Source organism: Chiloscyllium plagiosum, chromosome 10, assembly GCF_004010195.1.
Source record: "Chiloscyllium plagiosum isolate BGI_BamShark_2017 chromosome 10, ASM401019v2, whole genome shotgun sequence".
Classification (NCBI taxonomy): domain Eukaryota; kingdom Metazoa; phylum Chordata; class Chondrichthyes; order Orectolobiformes; family Hemiscylliidae; genus Chiloscyllium; species Chiloscyllium plagiosum.
The window spans coordinates 29679790-29697867 of NC_057719.1; the positions used below are offsets into that span (position 1 = coordinate 29679790).

An 18078-nucleotide genomic window follows, 5' to 3' on the forward strand; every position below is an offset into this window, starting at 1 on the left:
CCCTACCATAACTACCCTATTCTTCTTACAGATAGCTGAGATCTCCTTACAAGTTTGTTTCTCAATTTCCCTCTGACTATTGGGGGGTCTATAATACAATCCCAATAAGGTGATCATCCCTTTCTTATTTCTCAGTTCCACCCAAATAACTTCCCTGGATGTATTTCCAGGAATATCCTCCCTCAGCAAACTAAGCACAGCTTATTCTACTATTTACATTCTCAAAAACTCCAGTAGATTCGTCAAGTGTGATTTGCCTATCATAAAACTCATGCTGGCTTTATCGAATTCCATTAATACTTTTCAAATATTTTGTTATTGCAGACTCCAACATTGTAACAGACTCCAACATTTTCCTCACTCCTGATGTTAGAGTAGCTGGTCTGTAATTCTCTTCCTACCTGCTTAAATGGTGGGATTATACTTGCTGAGCCCCACAATCTGTGGGAACTGCTTCAGAATCTATACAATTTTAGAAGTGACCACCGATACATCCAATATTTTTAGGACCACTTCTTTTAGTATGTTGGGATGTAGATTATCAGGACCTTATGATTTGTCAGCCTTTAATCCCATTAATTTCCCAAGCACAATTTTTTTTACTAATACTGATCTGCTTAAATTTTGCATTCTCACTAGACTTTTTCCTTCCCCAATATTTCTGAGAGGTTATTTTGCCAACTTTTGAGGACAGAACCAAAATGCGTACACAATTCTTCTGCCATTTCTTTATTCCTCATTAATAATTCCCCACTTCTGACTGTAAAGGATCTATATTTATCTTTGCTAATCTTTTTCTTTCTATGTATTTGTAGAAGCATTTAAGTTTCTACATTCCCTACAATTTTACTGTAATGCTCTATTTTCCCTTTGTTGACCAAACATTTGCTGAATTCAAAAGTTCCTAATCCTTCGAGCTTGCTGCTTTCTCTGGTGATTTTATATCTCCTCTTTGAATCTAATACTGTCCATAACTTAATTTATAAGTTATGGTTGAGCTACCTTTCCTCTTTTCATTTGTGCCAGACAAGAATAATTGATCCATGTAATTTATGCATATATTCATTCAACCTATATACATTTTGTTCCAGTTATGAAAAAAATGGGAGTTATTTTTACATCGTTTGTAGATTTCACTCTCTAATTTTTTTTATTGGCTTGAAAAATATTTGAAGAACTAGACTACTTTGAAAAAAGGCTCTGCAACAAAGCCATCAGATCCTCGTCCTCATTGAAAGCTCAAGGATCCCAAGAGAAATTTACAAAACTGGGATACTATAGCAAGCCAACAAACTCACAATTATCTCATATAGGATTAATAAAATCATTCATCTGGAGTTCAAGAATGCCATGACGGTTCATACAAACAAAGAGAAAGGACAAAAATGTACATGTGACAAACACAGAGGAATGCCACAGCTCATGCTCGCAGGCAAAGCAAATGTCCTGCCCAAAAGACTGCTAAACCACAGAGGATAAGTGCACTGCTGGAAAGCCAAAGTGGGATTCAGGAAAGGCAGATGTACATGTGTCATGATCTTCACCTTTCGCAAATAAAAAAAATGATTCTTCTGTGCCTTTGTCAACCTAACAAAGGCCTCTGACAGTGAGATGGAAAACAAAATTGACAGAGCAAGCTTGGCAATGTTGGTCTGTGCAAGAGGCTGTGGAGGAAACAAGATTTCCTTATTATACTCAACTTACAACAAAACTTGATGTATACAAAGCTATGGTTATATATATCTGAGACCTGGACTACCCATTCCCAAGATATTAAGCAGCTCGACAATTTTGCATGAGATGCATTCAGATCAAATGAGAGAACAAAGTGTCCAACATTGAGATATGTCAAAGAAAAAAAAACGTCTGGAATTGAAGCATTCATTATCAGATGGAGTGGGCTCATAAAACATATGACGGATGATAAAATCCCTAATGTTCATTTCTTAAGTTTGGGCACCACTTGCAGTGATGTTAAGATTTAAGAACATCTTGAAGCCAAACTTCAAGAAATAGGACATGTCTATAATAGAATGGGAGAATACACAAGAAAGAACAATGTGAAACAGTTGGTGTTGTTTCCTTCAACAGCAAAGAATATGGTAACAAAGGACGAAAGCCAAACTAGAAAAATTGGGCAAGACCATAATTTAAAAAAAGACAACTCTTCCTTGCCTACTCTATGGAATGCATTCTAGCTCTGCAGTTGGGTTTTGCAACCGCACTTAGAATACATAACCGAAGACCACAAGAAATTATGGAGAGTTGTGAACACAGCCCAGTCCATCACGAAAACCAGCCTTCCTTCCCTTGACTCAGTCTACACTTCCTGCTACCTCGGGAAAGTGGGCAACATAATCAAAGACCCCTCCCACCCTGGGTACACTCTCTTCCACCTTCTATCAGGCAGAAGATACAAAAATTTGAAAACTAAGAATAGTTTCTTCCCTGCTGTTATCAGACATATGAACAGACCTTTCATATTAAAGTTGATCTTTCTCTGAGCCTTCTCTGTAGCTGTAACACTATATTCTGCAATCTGTTCTATCACCCTGTTGTACTTAAGTAAAGTATGATTTGTCTGACAGCACACAATACAATATTTTACACTGCATCTCAGTAAATGACAATAATAAGTCAAATCAAATCAAACTGATTATACATGCAACAAATGACCATTTATAGTAACAAAGGGAAGCTGACGACTTGCAACTAGAATTTAATCTTGGTTCTTTTAAGACAAGAACAAAATCATTATCATTGGATAAATTTCCTTCATAGGACAAAGAAACTATATGGATAATATATCAAATGAAATATCTTCACTGTAATAGCATCTTAAAATGGTAATGCCAATCATGACTTGGTTTTACATTTGGAAGAGTTTGAAAATGTTTCAATATGAAGAATGATGAGCATCCTTAGGGCAATCTCTGACAGTTAGTGAGATAAGCAAATTGCCTTCACTAAGCATCTTTTTTTACATGTACATGACTGGAACTTACTGTGATTTGACTCAATATTGAAGCTCCAGAAGCAGAAAGTAAAGTAATCTCCTCCAGATTTGGAATTTTATGACTTTGTGTCACAATTGGATCCATTTTTAACACTTCTTCGTCAAATGCCATGGCTCGCTGTATGATCAATATTTCTGCTTTACTCTGCTTCCTTGGATGTATTTTGTTTTCAGAAAAAGCAGAATAAAATGTCTGCCCATCATTCTAAATAAATTCAATTCGGACAAAAAATGATTAAGTACATTCATTGTAAACTTTGAAAATGCTATCTTTATTTTTATTACATTTTCCTACTTCCCTCCATTATTGACCAAACTTGAAATGAAAAGATGGCTGAATCTGTTATTTGCACCATGAGCTACAATGCAAAGTCAGAGTTATATCAGATATAACATATAAAATATATTATTGCAAGCTAAATACAGGAAATGTCATAAGAGTTTTTTTTTCCATCCACTCGTTTCAATTATTAATATTGGTTACCAATCTCTTGAGAAAGGACTTGGGTCTTTTTTCTAAGAGCTGAAAGTGTGTTGCTGGAAAAGCGCAGCAGGTCAGGCAGCATCCAAGGAGCAGGAGAAAGAAGTCTGAGTACATCCCTTGTGGTTGGAGGGTTCCTAGGCGGAAGATGAGGCGCTCTTCCTCCAACTGTCGTGTTGCTACGGTCTGGCGATGGAGGAGTCCAAAGACCTGCATGTCCTTGGTGGAGTGGGAGGGGGAGTTGAAGTGTTGAGCCATGACCTCACTTCCTCTTTTTTCTAAGATCCATGTATTGATCAAGTGTTTATTTTAATTTTAAGATTTTTAACCAGGTATATCTACTACTATATTTTGTCATTATCTTGAATTCACTTGTTTCAACGATATCTCCACATATTTATAGTGGAAACTGAACTCTGAGGAGGCATGCACTCTGTGTAGAAGTTAAGACTTTAGAAAAGGGCTCCAGAAAGATAAAATAAGTATAGCTGAAAATTAAATATTAAAATTGTTATTTATCTATTGGCTTATTTGAAGTCTATATGAAGTTATAGCTTCCAATAAATCCAATGAATTTAAAAGGGGTGAATGGCCTATAATGTTATTTTTCCACCCATGAGGGAAGAATAAAGTTTACAGCAGATATCTCACATTAACTGTAAAGTCTCCTACCTTCCTGCAGGGACAGATTCTCAGTTCTAAAACAACATAACATGGTTACTTCTTGTACAAGATAAACAATTTTACATCATAGATGGGGTAGACCAGAACACATCATGGTATGGTAAGCATGAATAATAGGTGTCGGGCAAAAGGCTGAACACTAAACATCAAAACTTGAATTTTCCTTTCGAGGTTGGAAAGCAAAAGCTGAAACTGTGTTCAGGTCATCTTCCATTGAAGATGGCGTGCAGGCTCTCTTGGTTGGAGGGCTAATTGGAAACCTTGCTGTTTGAGACAAGGAGCAGGGTGTTATGGAAGGTAACAGAAATGGTGCTTCTTTCCAACTACTTAAAGTGTTTAATTTAAAAATGACATTCTCATTAGCCACCGCCATGCTGCAATAGAGATTTCCTCGAAAGGACAAGTTGGCTCCAGCAGCCAAGAAGGAATGCCTCCAGAAGAAAACTTTTCACAGCAGCCTTAGGAAATACATTTCAACACCAAAATATGTAAGGGGATGCTAGGTTAGATTATCAAAAGCATAACCAAAGAGGCAGGTTTTAAAAAGTCTTTTTTTTTTTACTATTCACTCATGGGACATGGACATCACTGGTTGGGCCAGTATTTATTGCCAAATCCTATTTGCCTTTGAATAAATCGTGACGAGTATCCTTCTTGAACTGGTAGACCCATAATGCCATGAGGGAGAGAATTCAATGACATTGACCCAATGCCAGTAAAGGAATGGTGATATGAGAACAAATTGCAGGTGGCGATGTTCCCATGTATATGCTACCCATATCCTTGTAAATGGAAGTAGTTATGAGTTTGGAAGGTGCGGTCTATGGACCTTTGATGAATTTCTGCAGAGATACAGACTGCCGTCTAAGCATCGGTGACAGAGTGACTGAATGTGGAGGAAATAGCAAAACACCGGTAGTGAGATGGGCAGGGAGGGCATTCAAGAAATTAGTATTGCCTGGAGTGATGTTTCACCTCCCCTAACCCAGCTGTTATTTTCTTACCTCCAGAAACCTAAACTGGTCTCCATCAATGTAGAATACTAGAGAATAAATGGAAAATAGTGTCTGCTATAACTGGACTATATTAGGCCCCTAAAAAGCCAAATTGTAAACCTGTCACATATAAGTAGGCAACCCTGCCAACATCTATCCTGACTTGGCAAAAATAGCCTGGCTAAGTGCTGTTAATCTTTGGCTTTCATTACAGTAATCGTATTATTTCCACAGTAATGAAGCAGGCCATTTCGCCTATCAAGTCCACACTGATCCTCTGAAGAGCATTCCACCCATTTCCAATGGCTAATCCAACTAGTCTGCACATCCCTGGAAATTTAGCCTGGCCAATCCACCTAATCTGCACATCCCTGGAAATTTAGCCTGACCAATCCACCTAACCTGCACATCTTTGGACTGTGGAGGAAACTGCAGCACCTGGAGGAAAACCATGCACATGTGGTAAGAACATGAAATCTCTACACAGATAGTTGCCCCAGGCTGGATTCAAGCCCAGGTCCCTGGTGTTGTGAGGGAGCAGTACTAACCACGGAGCCTGCTTTGGGCCAAACCTCCAGCTCATGGCTTCAACTGCCAAAATAACACCATTTAAAAAGTGGCCCTACGACATATTTGTAATGATTGGAATGAGGTCAGCCATGAATATGAGTTCCCTGATTGGGACTATTAACTTGGTCCAATCAGGGAATCCTGGCTGACAGATATAAACACAATTGTTTCCCCTTCACTGTTTTGATCACACAGCACTGCCCTTTGATGTGAAGGGCAGTGTTTGTCACTGGCCACCCGGGTGTTTTCCTATCTTCCTGGTGGTGGAAATTGAATAAAGATTGTTGCACTTTGTGTCTTTCACTGTGTCTCACACCTGCACACACACACAATGGGTGCTGGGGATAAAATAAGCACTACCGCACTAGGTGGTAGTGTGGGGGTTAAAAAAGAAAGGGGAAAAGAAAAAAAGAAAAAAAGAAAAAAAAAGAAGAAAAAAAGAAATAAGAATAAAGAGGGGAATTTCATTGCATTCTGCAAAGTAACTTTGCAAAAAAAAAAAAAAATAAAGGATAAAATAAGCACTACCGCACTTAGGTGGTAGTGTGGGGGTTAAAAAAGAAAGGGGAAAAGAAAAAAAGAAAAAAAGAAAAAAAAGAAATAAGAATAAAGAGGGGAATTTCATTGCATTCTGCAAAGTAATTTTGCAAAAAAAAAGAAAAAAAAAATAAACACAATTGTTTCCCCTTCACTGTTTTGATCACACAGCACTGTCCTTTGATATGAAGGGCAGTGTTTGTCACTGGCCACCCGGGTGTTTTCCTGTCTTCCTGGTGGTGGAAATTGAATAAAGATTTGTGCACTTTGTGTCTTTCACTGTGTCTCACACCTGCACACACACACACCATGGGTGCTGGGGATAAAATAAGCACTACCGCACTTAGGTGGTAGTGTGGGGGTTAAAATAAAAAAAAGAAAAAAAAAAAGAAAAAAAAAATAAACAACAGTGTTTCCCTACCCTCCCCTTCACTGTTCTGATCACTCAGCACTGCCCTTTGAAAAAAAAATAAACACAATTGTGTGTCTCACACCTGCGCACACACCATGGGTGCTGGGGATAAAATAAGCACTACCGCACTTAGGTAGTAGTGTAAGAAAAAAATAAATAAAAAGGGGAGTGTCCAATTCTATTTTGAAAAAAAAGAGAAATAAACACAATTGTTTCAGGGAGAGGTGGACCCCGCAGGGAGTGGAGTGCATTATTTCTCCCTCCAACTCTATTTTGATTTAGTCCCTGCCCTCCACCTCACTGTTTTGATCATACGGCATTGCCCTTTGATGTGAAGGGCACTGCTTGTCACTGGCCACTCGGGTGTTTTCCTATCTTCCTTGTGATGGAAATTGAATAAAGATTCGTGCACCTTGTGTCTCTCACTGTGTCTCACACGTAAATACACATACCATGGGTGCTAGGGAAAAAATAAGCACCACCGCACTTAGGTGGTAGTGCGGGGGTTAGATTTTTAAAAAATTTTTAAAAAATAAACAGGGAATTATAAAAAAAAAAGAAAAAATATAACCAGAGGATTTGATGTGAAGGGCAGTGCTTGTCACTGGCCACTCGGGTGAGAAAAAAAATTTAAAAAAACACAATTGTCACACAGCACTGTCCTTTGATGTGAAGGGCAGTGCTTGTCACTGGCCACTCGGGTGTGTTCCTATCTTCCTGGTGGTGGAAATTGAATAAAGATTTGTGCACTTTGTGTCTTTCACTGTGTCTCACATCTACACACACACCATGGGTGCTGGGGAAATGTAAGCACTACCGCAGTTAAGCGGTAGTGTGGGGGTTTAATAAAACAAAAAAAAGAGATAAACAGGAGATTTGGGTGCTGGGAAAAAAATAAGCACTACTGCAACTAGGCGGTAGCAAAAAAGAAAAAAAAAGTGTTGAACATCCTGTTCACTCTGAGGGAGCTAAAAAAAATAAACACAATTGTGCCAAACTGGCCATAAATAGGTCCAGACAGCGGGCCGTGGAGGGGGTCGTTAGGGCCGACTGCCTGCCCCTCTTCGGCAGTTACATTAGAGCCCGGGTGTCCTTAGAGAAGGAGCACGCGGTGTCCACCAACACCCTGAAGTTGTTCAGGGAGAGGTGGGCGCCGCAGGGAGTGGAGTGCATTATTTCCCCCTCCAACTCTATTTTGATTTAGTCCCTACCCTCCCCTTCACTGTTTTGATCACACAGCACTGCCCTTTTGATGTGAAAGGCAGTGCTTGTCACTGGCCACTTGGGTGTTTTCCTTTCTACCTGGTGGTGGAAATTGAATAAAGATTCGTGCACCTTGTGTCTCTCACTGTGTCTCACACCTGCACACACACACCATGGGTGCTGGGGAAAACAAAAAGCACTACCACAGTTAGGCGGTTGTGTGGGGGTTAGAAAAAAAAGAAAAAAAAGAATAGCAATCTAAAAAAAAAGAAATAGGAGGGTCTCCCCTTCACTGTAAAAAAAAAAGCATGAGTGTCCAATTCTATATAAAAAAATAAACACAATTGTGCCAAAATGGCCATAAATAGGTCCAGGCAGTGGGCCGTGGGGGGGGTCATTAGGGCCGACTGCCTGCCCCTCTTCCACGGTTACGTTAGGGCCCGGGTGTCCTTGGGGAAGGAGCACGCGGTGCCCACCAACACCCTGGAGTTGTTCAGGGAGAGGTGGGCGCCGCAGGGAGTGGAGTGCATTATTTCCCCCTCCAACTCTATTTTGATTTAGTCCCTGCCCTCCCCTTCACTGTTTGATCACACAGCATTGCCTTTTGTGAAGGGCAGTGCTTGTCACTGGCCACTCGGGTGTTTTCCTATCCTCCTCGTGGTGGAAATTGAATAAAGATTCGTGCACCTTGTGTCTCTCACTGTGTCTCACATCTGCACACACACAAAAAAGAAAAGAAAAAAACAGGAGTGTTAGAAAAAACAAACAAAAAGGAGTGTCAATCATCATGTTTACTCTGAGAGCTGGCTCTGAGGGAGCCAGACCAGTGTCAAAGACACTCCACGTGTAAATAAAAGGTGACTTGGTGGTGGGATACTGGCCTCTGTGGAGTTATTTCAGTTCCTTTATTAAATGCATCTCTAATTCCCTTTATATTCCCATTCCAAATCCCAACATCACCCTCTAGTTTAAGGGTCTATATTAACACCAATTAATATTTTTTGTCCCTGGGATTTTCTCAGCTTTGCCTATACAGATTCTATATCATTGGAGCTAATATCCTTCCTGTCTGTTGTGTTAATTTCTTCTTTAACTAACAATGCAACTCCTGTGCTATTTCCTTTATGTCAGTCCTTCCAAAATACGGAATACCCCAGGATATTCAGTTCCCATCTCTGGTCAGCTGGCAGCCATGTCTCTATAATTCCAATTACATCCTGCCTATCTACATCTATTTGTATAATTCATTCATTCACACTACTGCAAATGCATAAAACCTGAAGGTGTGTCTTTGTAACAGAAAAATAAACACAATTGTGCCAAACTGGCCATAAATAGGTCCAGGCAGCAGGCCGTGGAGGGGGTCGTTAGTGCTGACTGCCTGCCTCTTCCGCGGTTACGTTAGGGCCCAGGTGTCTCTGGAGAAGGAGCATGCAGTGTCCACCAACACCCTGGAGTTGTTCAGGGAGAGGTGGGCGCTGCAGGGAGTGGAGTGCATTATTTCCCCCCTCCAACTCTATTTTGATTTAATCCCTGCCCTCCCCTTCACTGTTTGATCACACAGCATTGCCCTTTGATGTGAATGGCACTGCCTGTTACTGGCCACTCGGGTGTTTTCTTTCTTCCTGGTGGTGGAAATTTGAATAAAGATTCGTGCATCGTGTCTCTCACCTGCACACACACATGGGTGCTGGGGAAAAAATAAGCACTACTGCAGTTAGGCGGTAGTGTGGGGGTAAAAACAAAGAAAAAAAAAACAGGAGTGTGAAAAAAACAAAAGAAAAAATAAAAAATAAACACAAGTGTCAGGGATTCGCTTCACTCTAGAAGCCAACTCTGAGCTAGCTCAATCCATGTCATGTACTTTGCACATGTAAACAAAGAGTGACTTAGTGACAGGGCATTGGCCTTTGTGGAGTTATTTCAGTGGCAACAAGAGAACAAAAATGCCCCTGAAGAAATTTGCTCAAAACTGTCGTCTTTAATATTTCTACTACCATGCCACTATTTGGGAAGCTTGACTCATTTGATCTTATTATTGAAGATTTGGCCCAGTATGTGGAAAGAATGCACTATTTTTTCTGTACAAATAATAGCGGGACATGCGAAGGGTAACAAGTAATTCCCCTGACAGTTTGTGGACCTGCAGCTTTTTCAGTTGTTAGGAGCCTAATGCTTTCTGAGGCACCAGACTGAAACTTTTCAAGAGTTGATGAATTTAGCAATAGACTCCAAGCATAGTATCTAAATTCTGAGATGCTATTGGTTTTACTCAGTGGCTTGAGAAACAGGGAAATCTGTATCAGCATTTCTGTTGAGGTAAAGATGACTGCAGATGCATGTGATTTTGGTTTAATCCAAATGAGATGCTGAGAGGCCATTTGGTATATAGGATTAATGAGGTCAAAAGGAGCTGAAGCGCAACTGGACTTCAAACAGGCACCAGCACTGGCTTTGTCACTAGAAAATGCAGCAAGTGGAGCTTATGAGTTACAGGGTATTCCGATAAAAGTGAACACCCTCGCCAGGCTGACTGAGCTTAGGGAACAGCACTTGAGTGTAGTCAATTGTAGAGCCTCGCTCACGACATATCCTGAGCAGAGTAGGTCAGTCCACAGCAATACCCCAAAGCAAAACCAAGCCCTGGCCAAACGGTTAAAAGTTTCTCAAGGATCCAGGCTGGCAGGCCATTGTAGTTGCTGCTTGTATGCGGGCTTGAGACAGCAAAACAGTCCCAATAGGCCTGAATTGAGTAATAGAATTCATAGGCCAGTATCCAGAGCAGTGCACATCCTGGAAAGCCCATCTGCAGCTGGTTTGGAACAGCTAAATGACTTGGCAACATCCAAATCAGTGCCAATAAAAATAAATGTCTAGTTAAATTGTCATCCAGTTTTAATGGAGTTTGATACCGACACAGCTGTATCAGTGATTGAGCAAACAGTTTTCCCCAAAATATGATCTGGCTTCCAAACCTTAAGTTTGCATAGGACCTCAGCTAGTTTGAGAACCTATACCAGGGAGCCTTTACTGATTAAGGGTCCAACTTCGGGTTCCAATCTCTTATATAAAAACACAGTTAGTTGTTACCACTGATTGTAATAAAAGGATCAGGTCCCAAGCTTGATGGGGTGGAATTGGTGGAGAAAGATTCAATTTTATTGGCTCAACATTTCTCAATTAGAAAATATCTGCCCGAGTGAAGTCCTAATTAAATACCTGGAAGTTTTTCAGGAAGGTCTATGGACTATCAAAGGAGCCAAGGTCATCTTATATATTGACCAGGATGCAATTTCACAGTTCTGCAAGGCCCGCCCAGTGTCATTTGCCTCATGGGCAAAACTAAATGTACATATCAGGTGGCTGGAAAACAAACAAAGTTTGTGGCATGAGTAGCACCAGTTGTACTGATAGTGAACCCTGACAGGTTGGTCCACCTTTGTGGGGATTTCAATCAAATGGTAAACCGCTTTTTGCAGCTAGATAAACACCCAATACCTTACATAGAAGACTTATACAAAATTGGTGAAGCTGGGCATGAGCCAAGTATGCTTGCAATGAAGGGTAGATGAGGATTACCAGAAGTATACTGCAATGAATACCCACAGAGGTTTGTACCAATGAATGAAACTGCCATTTGGGTATCATCAGTCTGTGCCATTTTTCAGCGGATGATGGAGAACATGTACAAGATCTACCCCAGGTTGCCATTCATCTAGATAACCTGCTAATAGCAGGGAAGACCAAATGTAGCACTTACAGAACTTGGCTATAGTGCTTGAAAGGTTTCTTCAAACCAGGCATATGCCTTAGGAGGGAAAAATGTATGTTCCTGGCACCCCAAGTGACCTGCTTGGGTTACAGAATCCACAAGACTGAGTTACACCCACTGGAAGATAAAATAAGGGTAATCAAAGGAGCGCTGTCTCTCTCATGTTTTTGTATCAGAGCTTAGGTCTTTCCTTGGGTTGATGAATTACTACAGAAAATACATAGGTAACCTAGCCACTGTCCTGGTACTTTTACAGCTGCTATTGAAAAACAGTCAGTCCTAGAGATGATCTTGTAGCCAAGACGTAACCCAGACAAGGCCCTATAGGCAGGGGTGGTGAAGTATCGGCCTAGTGGCAAAGATGGCTCCTAAGGATCACCAACTTCAATATTCATTGGGTCTAGTGGAAACAGCTGCATATGGTGTGGAAGGATGACACAGGCACCAATGATGGTGATGAGCTGGCTCAAGACTGTTGGACCTCTTCAAGCTATACCTTTTTTCACTTATTAATAAATTATTCAAACTGGCGCTATATTGTGGCACCAAATGAAAGCTTTTCTCTATATTTTATTGTATTATTACAGTAAAACATACATGACAATAAGATCAAACTTAAAACATTTATGGATATAAATTTATAAAAGTAATGGACCACAAGCCCCTGTTCAGGCTACTTAAAAAAGACAAGGTGGTGCCACCCATAGCTTCAGGTTGAATTCAGTTTGCACTCTTATTCTGTGCATATAATTACAAGTTGGAATACAATCCAAGTGGCAAATGTGGATGCCTCAAACTGCCTCCAAATGGCAGATACACTACCAGTACTGCTGCCACAAGAACAATTTTCTGAAAAATTTTCTAAACACTCTTCTGGTCACCACTGACAATATCAGAGCTTGTTGTTGGCAACTTTTTAAAAATTTAAATTTGTGAAATCTGAACATCACTGAATGCACATCTATAATTGCCTAGAAGACAGTTGAGAGTCAACCACATTGTTGTGGGTCTGGAGTCACATGTAGGCCAGATCAGGGGAGGATGGCAGATGTCCTTCCCTTAAGGACATTAGTGAATGGGTTTTTTACGACAATCAACAATGATTACATGGCCTTTACTCCAGATTTTACTGAAACCAAATTCAGAGAATGCATTAGATAGCAAATATGAGGTAATGGAAGGATCTAAAAATAAGGATGAGAATTTTAAAACTGAGCATTGCTTAACTGGAACACAGTGTAGGTCATCAAGCAGAAAGGGGGTGAATACAATGCTAAGTTAGTACACTGTTGCAATGCAAGGTTAAAAAGATTACTGCACTTTTGGGAATGTATCTTTAAATTACAATTAAAAGGTGGTCATGTGACCTGTTCTTCAGTCTGCCTAACAGCAGGCCTGAGGTATCTGGCTGATAAAATTAAAGAGAAGCTTGGGTTGTTTTGTCAGGAAAAAGGCTTATGGTATTATACTTAGAGACAATGGCTACAGTTTTGAGAAGATTTGTAGCTCAGGTTGAGGTTCTGAATGTAGGTTTGATCACTGAGCTGGAAGGCTCATTTCTAGATGTTTTGTTACCGTACTGGGTAACATCTTCAGTGGGCCTCAGGTGAAGCACTGCTGATAGTTCCTGCTTTCTGTTTATATGTTTGGGTTGGTGATGTAATTTCCTGTGGTGAAGTGACTTCCTGTTCTTTTTCTCAGGGGGTGGTAGATGGGGTCTAACTCGACGTGTTTGTTGAGAGAATTCTGGTTGGAATGCTATGCCTCTAGGAATTCTCGTGCGTGTCTTTGTTTGGCTTGTCCTAGGATGGATGTGTTGTCCCTCCTTATCTGTATGTATGTAAGGATACTAGTGAGAGGGGGTTATTTCTTTTTGTGGCTAGTTGGTGTTCATGTATCTTTGTGCCGGTTTTCTGCCTATTTGTTCAATGTAGTGTTTGTTACAGTCCTTGCGCAGTATTTTGTAAATGACATTAATTTTGCTTGTTGTCTGTATAGGGTCTTTCAAGTTCATTAGCTGCTGTTTTAGTGTGTTGGTGGGTGTGTGGGCTACCATGATGCCAAGGAGTCTGAGTGTACCTAAGATAGAGATAGATAAGTTCTTGATTAGTAATTGGAATGAAGGTTATAGGGAAAAACAGGAGAATGGAGTTGAGAAACAGATCAGGAAAGACTGAATGGCAGAGCAGACTCAATGGGCCAAATGACCTAATTCTGGTCCTATTTCTAATGGTCTTGTGATCAAAAGTCTTACCATGTCACTCTATCATTTTTCAACTAGAGGTTCAAATCTTTTTTAAAAACTTTCTAGGCTCTACAATATAGATGGCAGAGGTGTGTTTGATCTGAAGTTTACCAAAGGTTAGTCAGGGAGGCCAGTCAAGTGTGTCAAGATTAGAGTTAACAAAGGTAACAAATAAGAACTGGATGTAGGTTTTCTAGTTGAGCTGTAAGGTTCGTTTTCAGACGTTTCATCACCATACTAAGAAACATCATCAGTGAGCGTCCGGATGAATAAAGAACTTCAACAGCAGATGATCTGAAGCAGAAACAGAATTAAGTGATGCCAAGAGGTGAAAGTAGACATTCATAGTGATAATACAGATAAATGGTTAAAAGGAGTAAGGTAACATAGTGGATACATGGAGTAGCAGGTTAAAGGCTTGGATTAATGATCCAGAGACACATACCATACTATGGCAACTTAGGAATTTAAATTCATTTAATTAAATACATTCTAGAACAAAGAAATACAATCTGCAGTAATGGTAGCCATTAAAGTACTAAATTGTCTAGTTCACTGATGTACTTTAATGGAGGAAATCTGCTGTACTTATCCAGTCTGGCCAAATAGGACTCTGAACCCACAGCAATATGGATACATTTTAACTGCCCTCTCAAGTACTGAAAAAGCCACCCAGTACTTTCAAAAAGGTGGCTCACCACCATGTTCTCAAGGCCAATTTGGTATAGTCAATAAATACTGGTCTTCCCAGCAATGTCAACATCTCCTGAATGAATAATAAAATAATGTCTCCAGGTCAAATAGTTCAGCCCGAGCAGTGAAGAGTAAATCAAGTTAGGATTGCTGAAGTGATTGTGTGTAACAAGTGTCGGAACAAACTATGGGCATAGTTGAACACCATAGGGAAAAGTATGGACTGCAGATGGAATCAAAAGTGTGGTGCTTTCCCAGCAATGTCAACATCTCCTGAATGAATAATAAAATAATGTCTCCAGGTCAAATAGTTCAGCCCGAGCAGTGAAGAGTAAATCAAGTTAGGATTGCTGAAGTGAATGTGTGTAACAAGTGTCGAAACAAACTATGGGCATAGTTGAACACCATAGGGGAAAGTAAGGACTGCAGATGGAATCAAGAGTGTGGTGCTGGAAAAGCACAGGAGGTCAGACAGCATCTGAGGAGCAGGAGAGTCAACATTTCAGGCAAAAGCACTTTATCAAGAATCTGATACATAATGGCAATATGAATACTAAAGTGGCTAAGAGACAGAAAGCAGATTATTTTGTACAGGTTTTCCTGAGTTGTTGGTATTAGATCACTTCTCTTTCTGATGTAAATAAATAACCTGGATTTGGGTACACAAGACATAATTTCAAAGTTTTCAGCTGACTTAAAACTCTGAAATCTACTAACAATGGGAATAAAGTTAAAAATCACATAAAACACCAGGTTATAGTCCAACAGGTTTAATTGAAAGCACACTAGCATTCAGAGTGCTGCACCTGCTCCGGCTCCGAAAGCTAGTGTGCTTCCAATTAAACCTGTTGGACAATTACCTGGTGTTGTGTAATTTTTAACTTTGCACACCCCAGTCCAACACCAGCATCTCCAAATCATGACAACAATGGGAATGGCAGTAACAAACTCCAAAAGAACATTATCAGAAAGGGAAAATGTGAAGGACACATGGCAGATGAAGGGAATATGTCAGCACAGGTTGCACATTAAAGCAGAAAAAGAAAGCATTAGTTAATAGATCTGTTTCTGACTAGAGGAAGGTAAATGGTGGAGGCTTCTCAATGTCCACTGATTGGAACACTGTGCTTCTTAATACATATAAATGAATTTGATTCCAATCAACTAACAGAAAAGTAAATCTCAAGATAAATGAAAACACTACCTTGAATATATCCAGAGGCATTCAGCAGTGAAACAGCTCGGAAAATAAGAGGCCAAAAATATATTTCATCATTTTAAGCGGTGGTGGGACAGAAAGAGATGCAGTAAACATCCCTCCCACAATTACTAGATATTCCCTTCTTTGTAAATATAACAAAATATACAGACAATACCAAAAAAAAGAACAAAGGTAAATGCCAAAGTATTTATGAGAACACAGACATATCAGTAGATTAGTCAAATAGAGGCCAAATTAATATAGAGAAAAAAGTCAAGGGGACGATATACACACTGAAAAGTTAACTTTCTTTGTGCCAACGGAGCAGAAATTAAAAGGGAAAGACAAAAATATATCCAAAATTGAAAGGACAAAATCAGGAGACCTTGTACATGAAGATCTGAAATAAAATTTATGGGATAAAGTATAAAGCACAAGACAAGGAGATAATGCTAAACAGATAAATCATTGTTTAGATCATAATTAGAAAATAACATTTAGTTTAGATATCTTTCTTCAGAAAACAAAAGCCATGGAGCGAGTGCAGAAAAGATAAAAGCTGGGCTTTTATTTATATGCAGAGATGGAAATTTGATCTCTTTTCATTAGAACAAAGCTGGTTAGGATAAGATCTGAAATTTGTTCCAAGTTATGAAGGAATTAGAGAAATACTTCAAAAAATACTTCTATTACATAATCCTGGTCCTGTTAGAATTCTTGACCTGCCTAGATCTGGAGTTGAGAGAGTCATAAAATTAAGAAATTTTCACCTCACCACATTTCTATACTTCAACAGAAATAAAAATCAGAGAGATATAAATCGGGTTGTTAACTTATTACCCATTTTATAATATCACATCATATTACAAGGTCTACCAACTACCTGTAATTCTATGACAAATTTTCAATTGGAGCGAATGAAGTTGAGAGAATTTGTGCAGATAAATTGTATGAATCTCAACAGACACCAATGATCACCTAATTTTGTACTGAAGTGGTTCAACCTTAAATAGAAATTCTCTTTCATCATTTCAACATATTCAATTAATAAATATTCTACAGTTCGTTTAAACAGTCCTTTAATAATTGTAGTCCATACCTGTGTTATATATTCAAAGTCAATAAAATATTCAGGAACAACCAGTTCATGGTCAAACACAAACCACTCATATTGACGAAGGCTGCAATCACAGCTGCCGTGGAACTTTAAGGAACTTGAGAATCCTTGCATGTACATGAAACATGGGAGGCAATTAAAAAAGTTAGAAAATTAAACATATACATTTTTCAATAGTATTGGTAGAAACCTATCCAAAGAGCAACTTTCTGATACTAACATTGTGTGCATTAAATGATAACTGAAAAATATGAGAGCTAAGCTTGTAAGCTGTAAGAAATCAATTCTTTGTTAAGTCATACAACAAGTTTTTAAGATATTATCTATGATTATTGTTAGGTTGTATGCAGATAGCCATCCTGTGCTTTTTGCAGAACACATTTTCTATTTTAGGTACCTGAACCTTTTAAATATCATATACTGACCTCACTCAAAATAACCTAAGCATTTTTGGTCACTGTTTGACTTCCGAGTATTTTTTGCTTAATTCTACAAGTGGTGAAATTTCACTGTCTGCAGAATTTTTCGCAATGTTGTTGCTTTTTGCCACACGTTTTCTTGCTGCAGACATGATAGTCTGATAGGCAGCCTTTTGGAATGGAGAACGATTGCCATCATACCATTGTGCTGGTAAAGTTCCCAGAAAAGTGAAAAGGGAGATGAGACTGTTACACAGGAGGTCATACCGACAGAGGATCTTGGAGAAGTATTCATTCTACTTCACTTACAGTGTACAAGTTGAATTTGCTTTCAGAGGCATATTAAGCTACAATCATCAGTGCCAACCTCAACAAAACCTAAAATCATGAACAAAAGCATTACATTCAACTATCAAGGTTACTATAGTCCACTTCTTTTCTATCGCAGGTAGAGTTCAACAGCAACACCTCATAATTCGCAGGCCTTGGATGTACTGGAGAAGTCACCTCTACATTGGAAACATTTATATTTCCTATCCATTTAACAGTGAAGGAAGAAAGGAGAAAGTGAAAGTGAGGACTGCAGATGCTGGAGATCGGAGTCGAAAAGTGTGACACTGGAAAAGCACAGCGGTCAGGCAGCATCCGAGCAGCAGGGGAATCAATGTTTTGGGTATAAGCCCTTCGTCAAGAATGGGGTGGGGTGGGATTCAGGGAGGTGGCTGAGAGATAA

At 39.5% G+C, this 18078-nt stretch overlaps 1 protein-coding gene across 1 annotated transcript in view; it reads right to left on the reverse strand.

Annotated features, from left to right (window-relative positions):
• Positions 1-18078, reverse strand: part of lrrc9 (leucine rich repeat containing 9) — a 235868-nt gene that overhangs the window by 116316 nt on the left and 101474 nt on the right. Inside the window, exons 16-17 of the mRNA XM_043697264.1 lie at positions 16909-17033; positions 3006-3221 (exon numbers count right to left, since the gene is read on the reverse strand). Coding sequence (XP_043553199.1) covers positions 3006-3221; positions 16909-17033 — 341 coding nt within the window. The remainder of the gene's footprint in view (positions 1-3005; positions 3222-16908; positions 17034-18078) is intronic.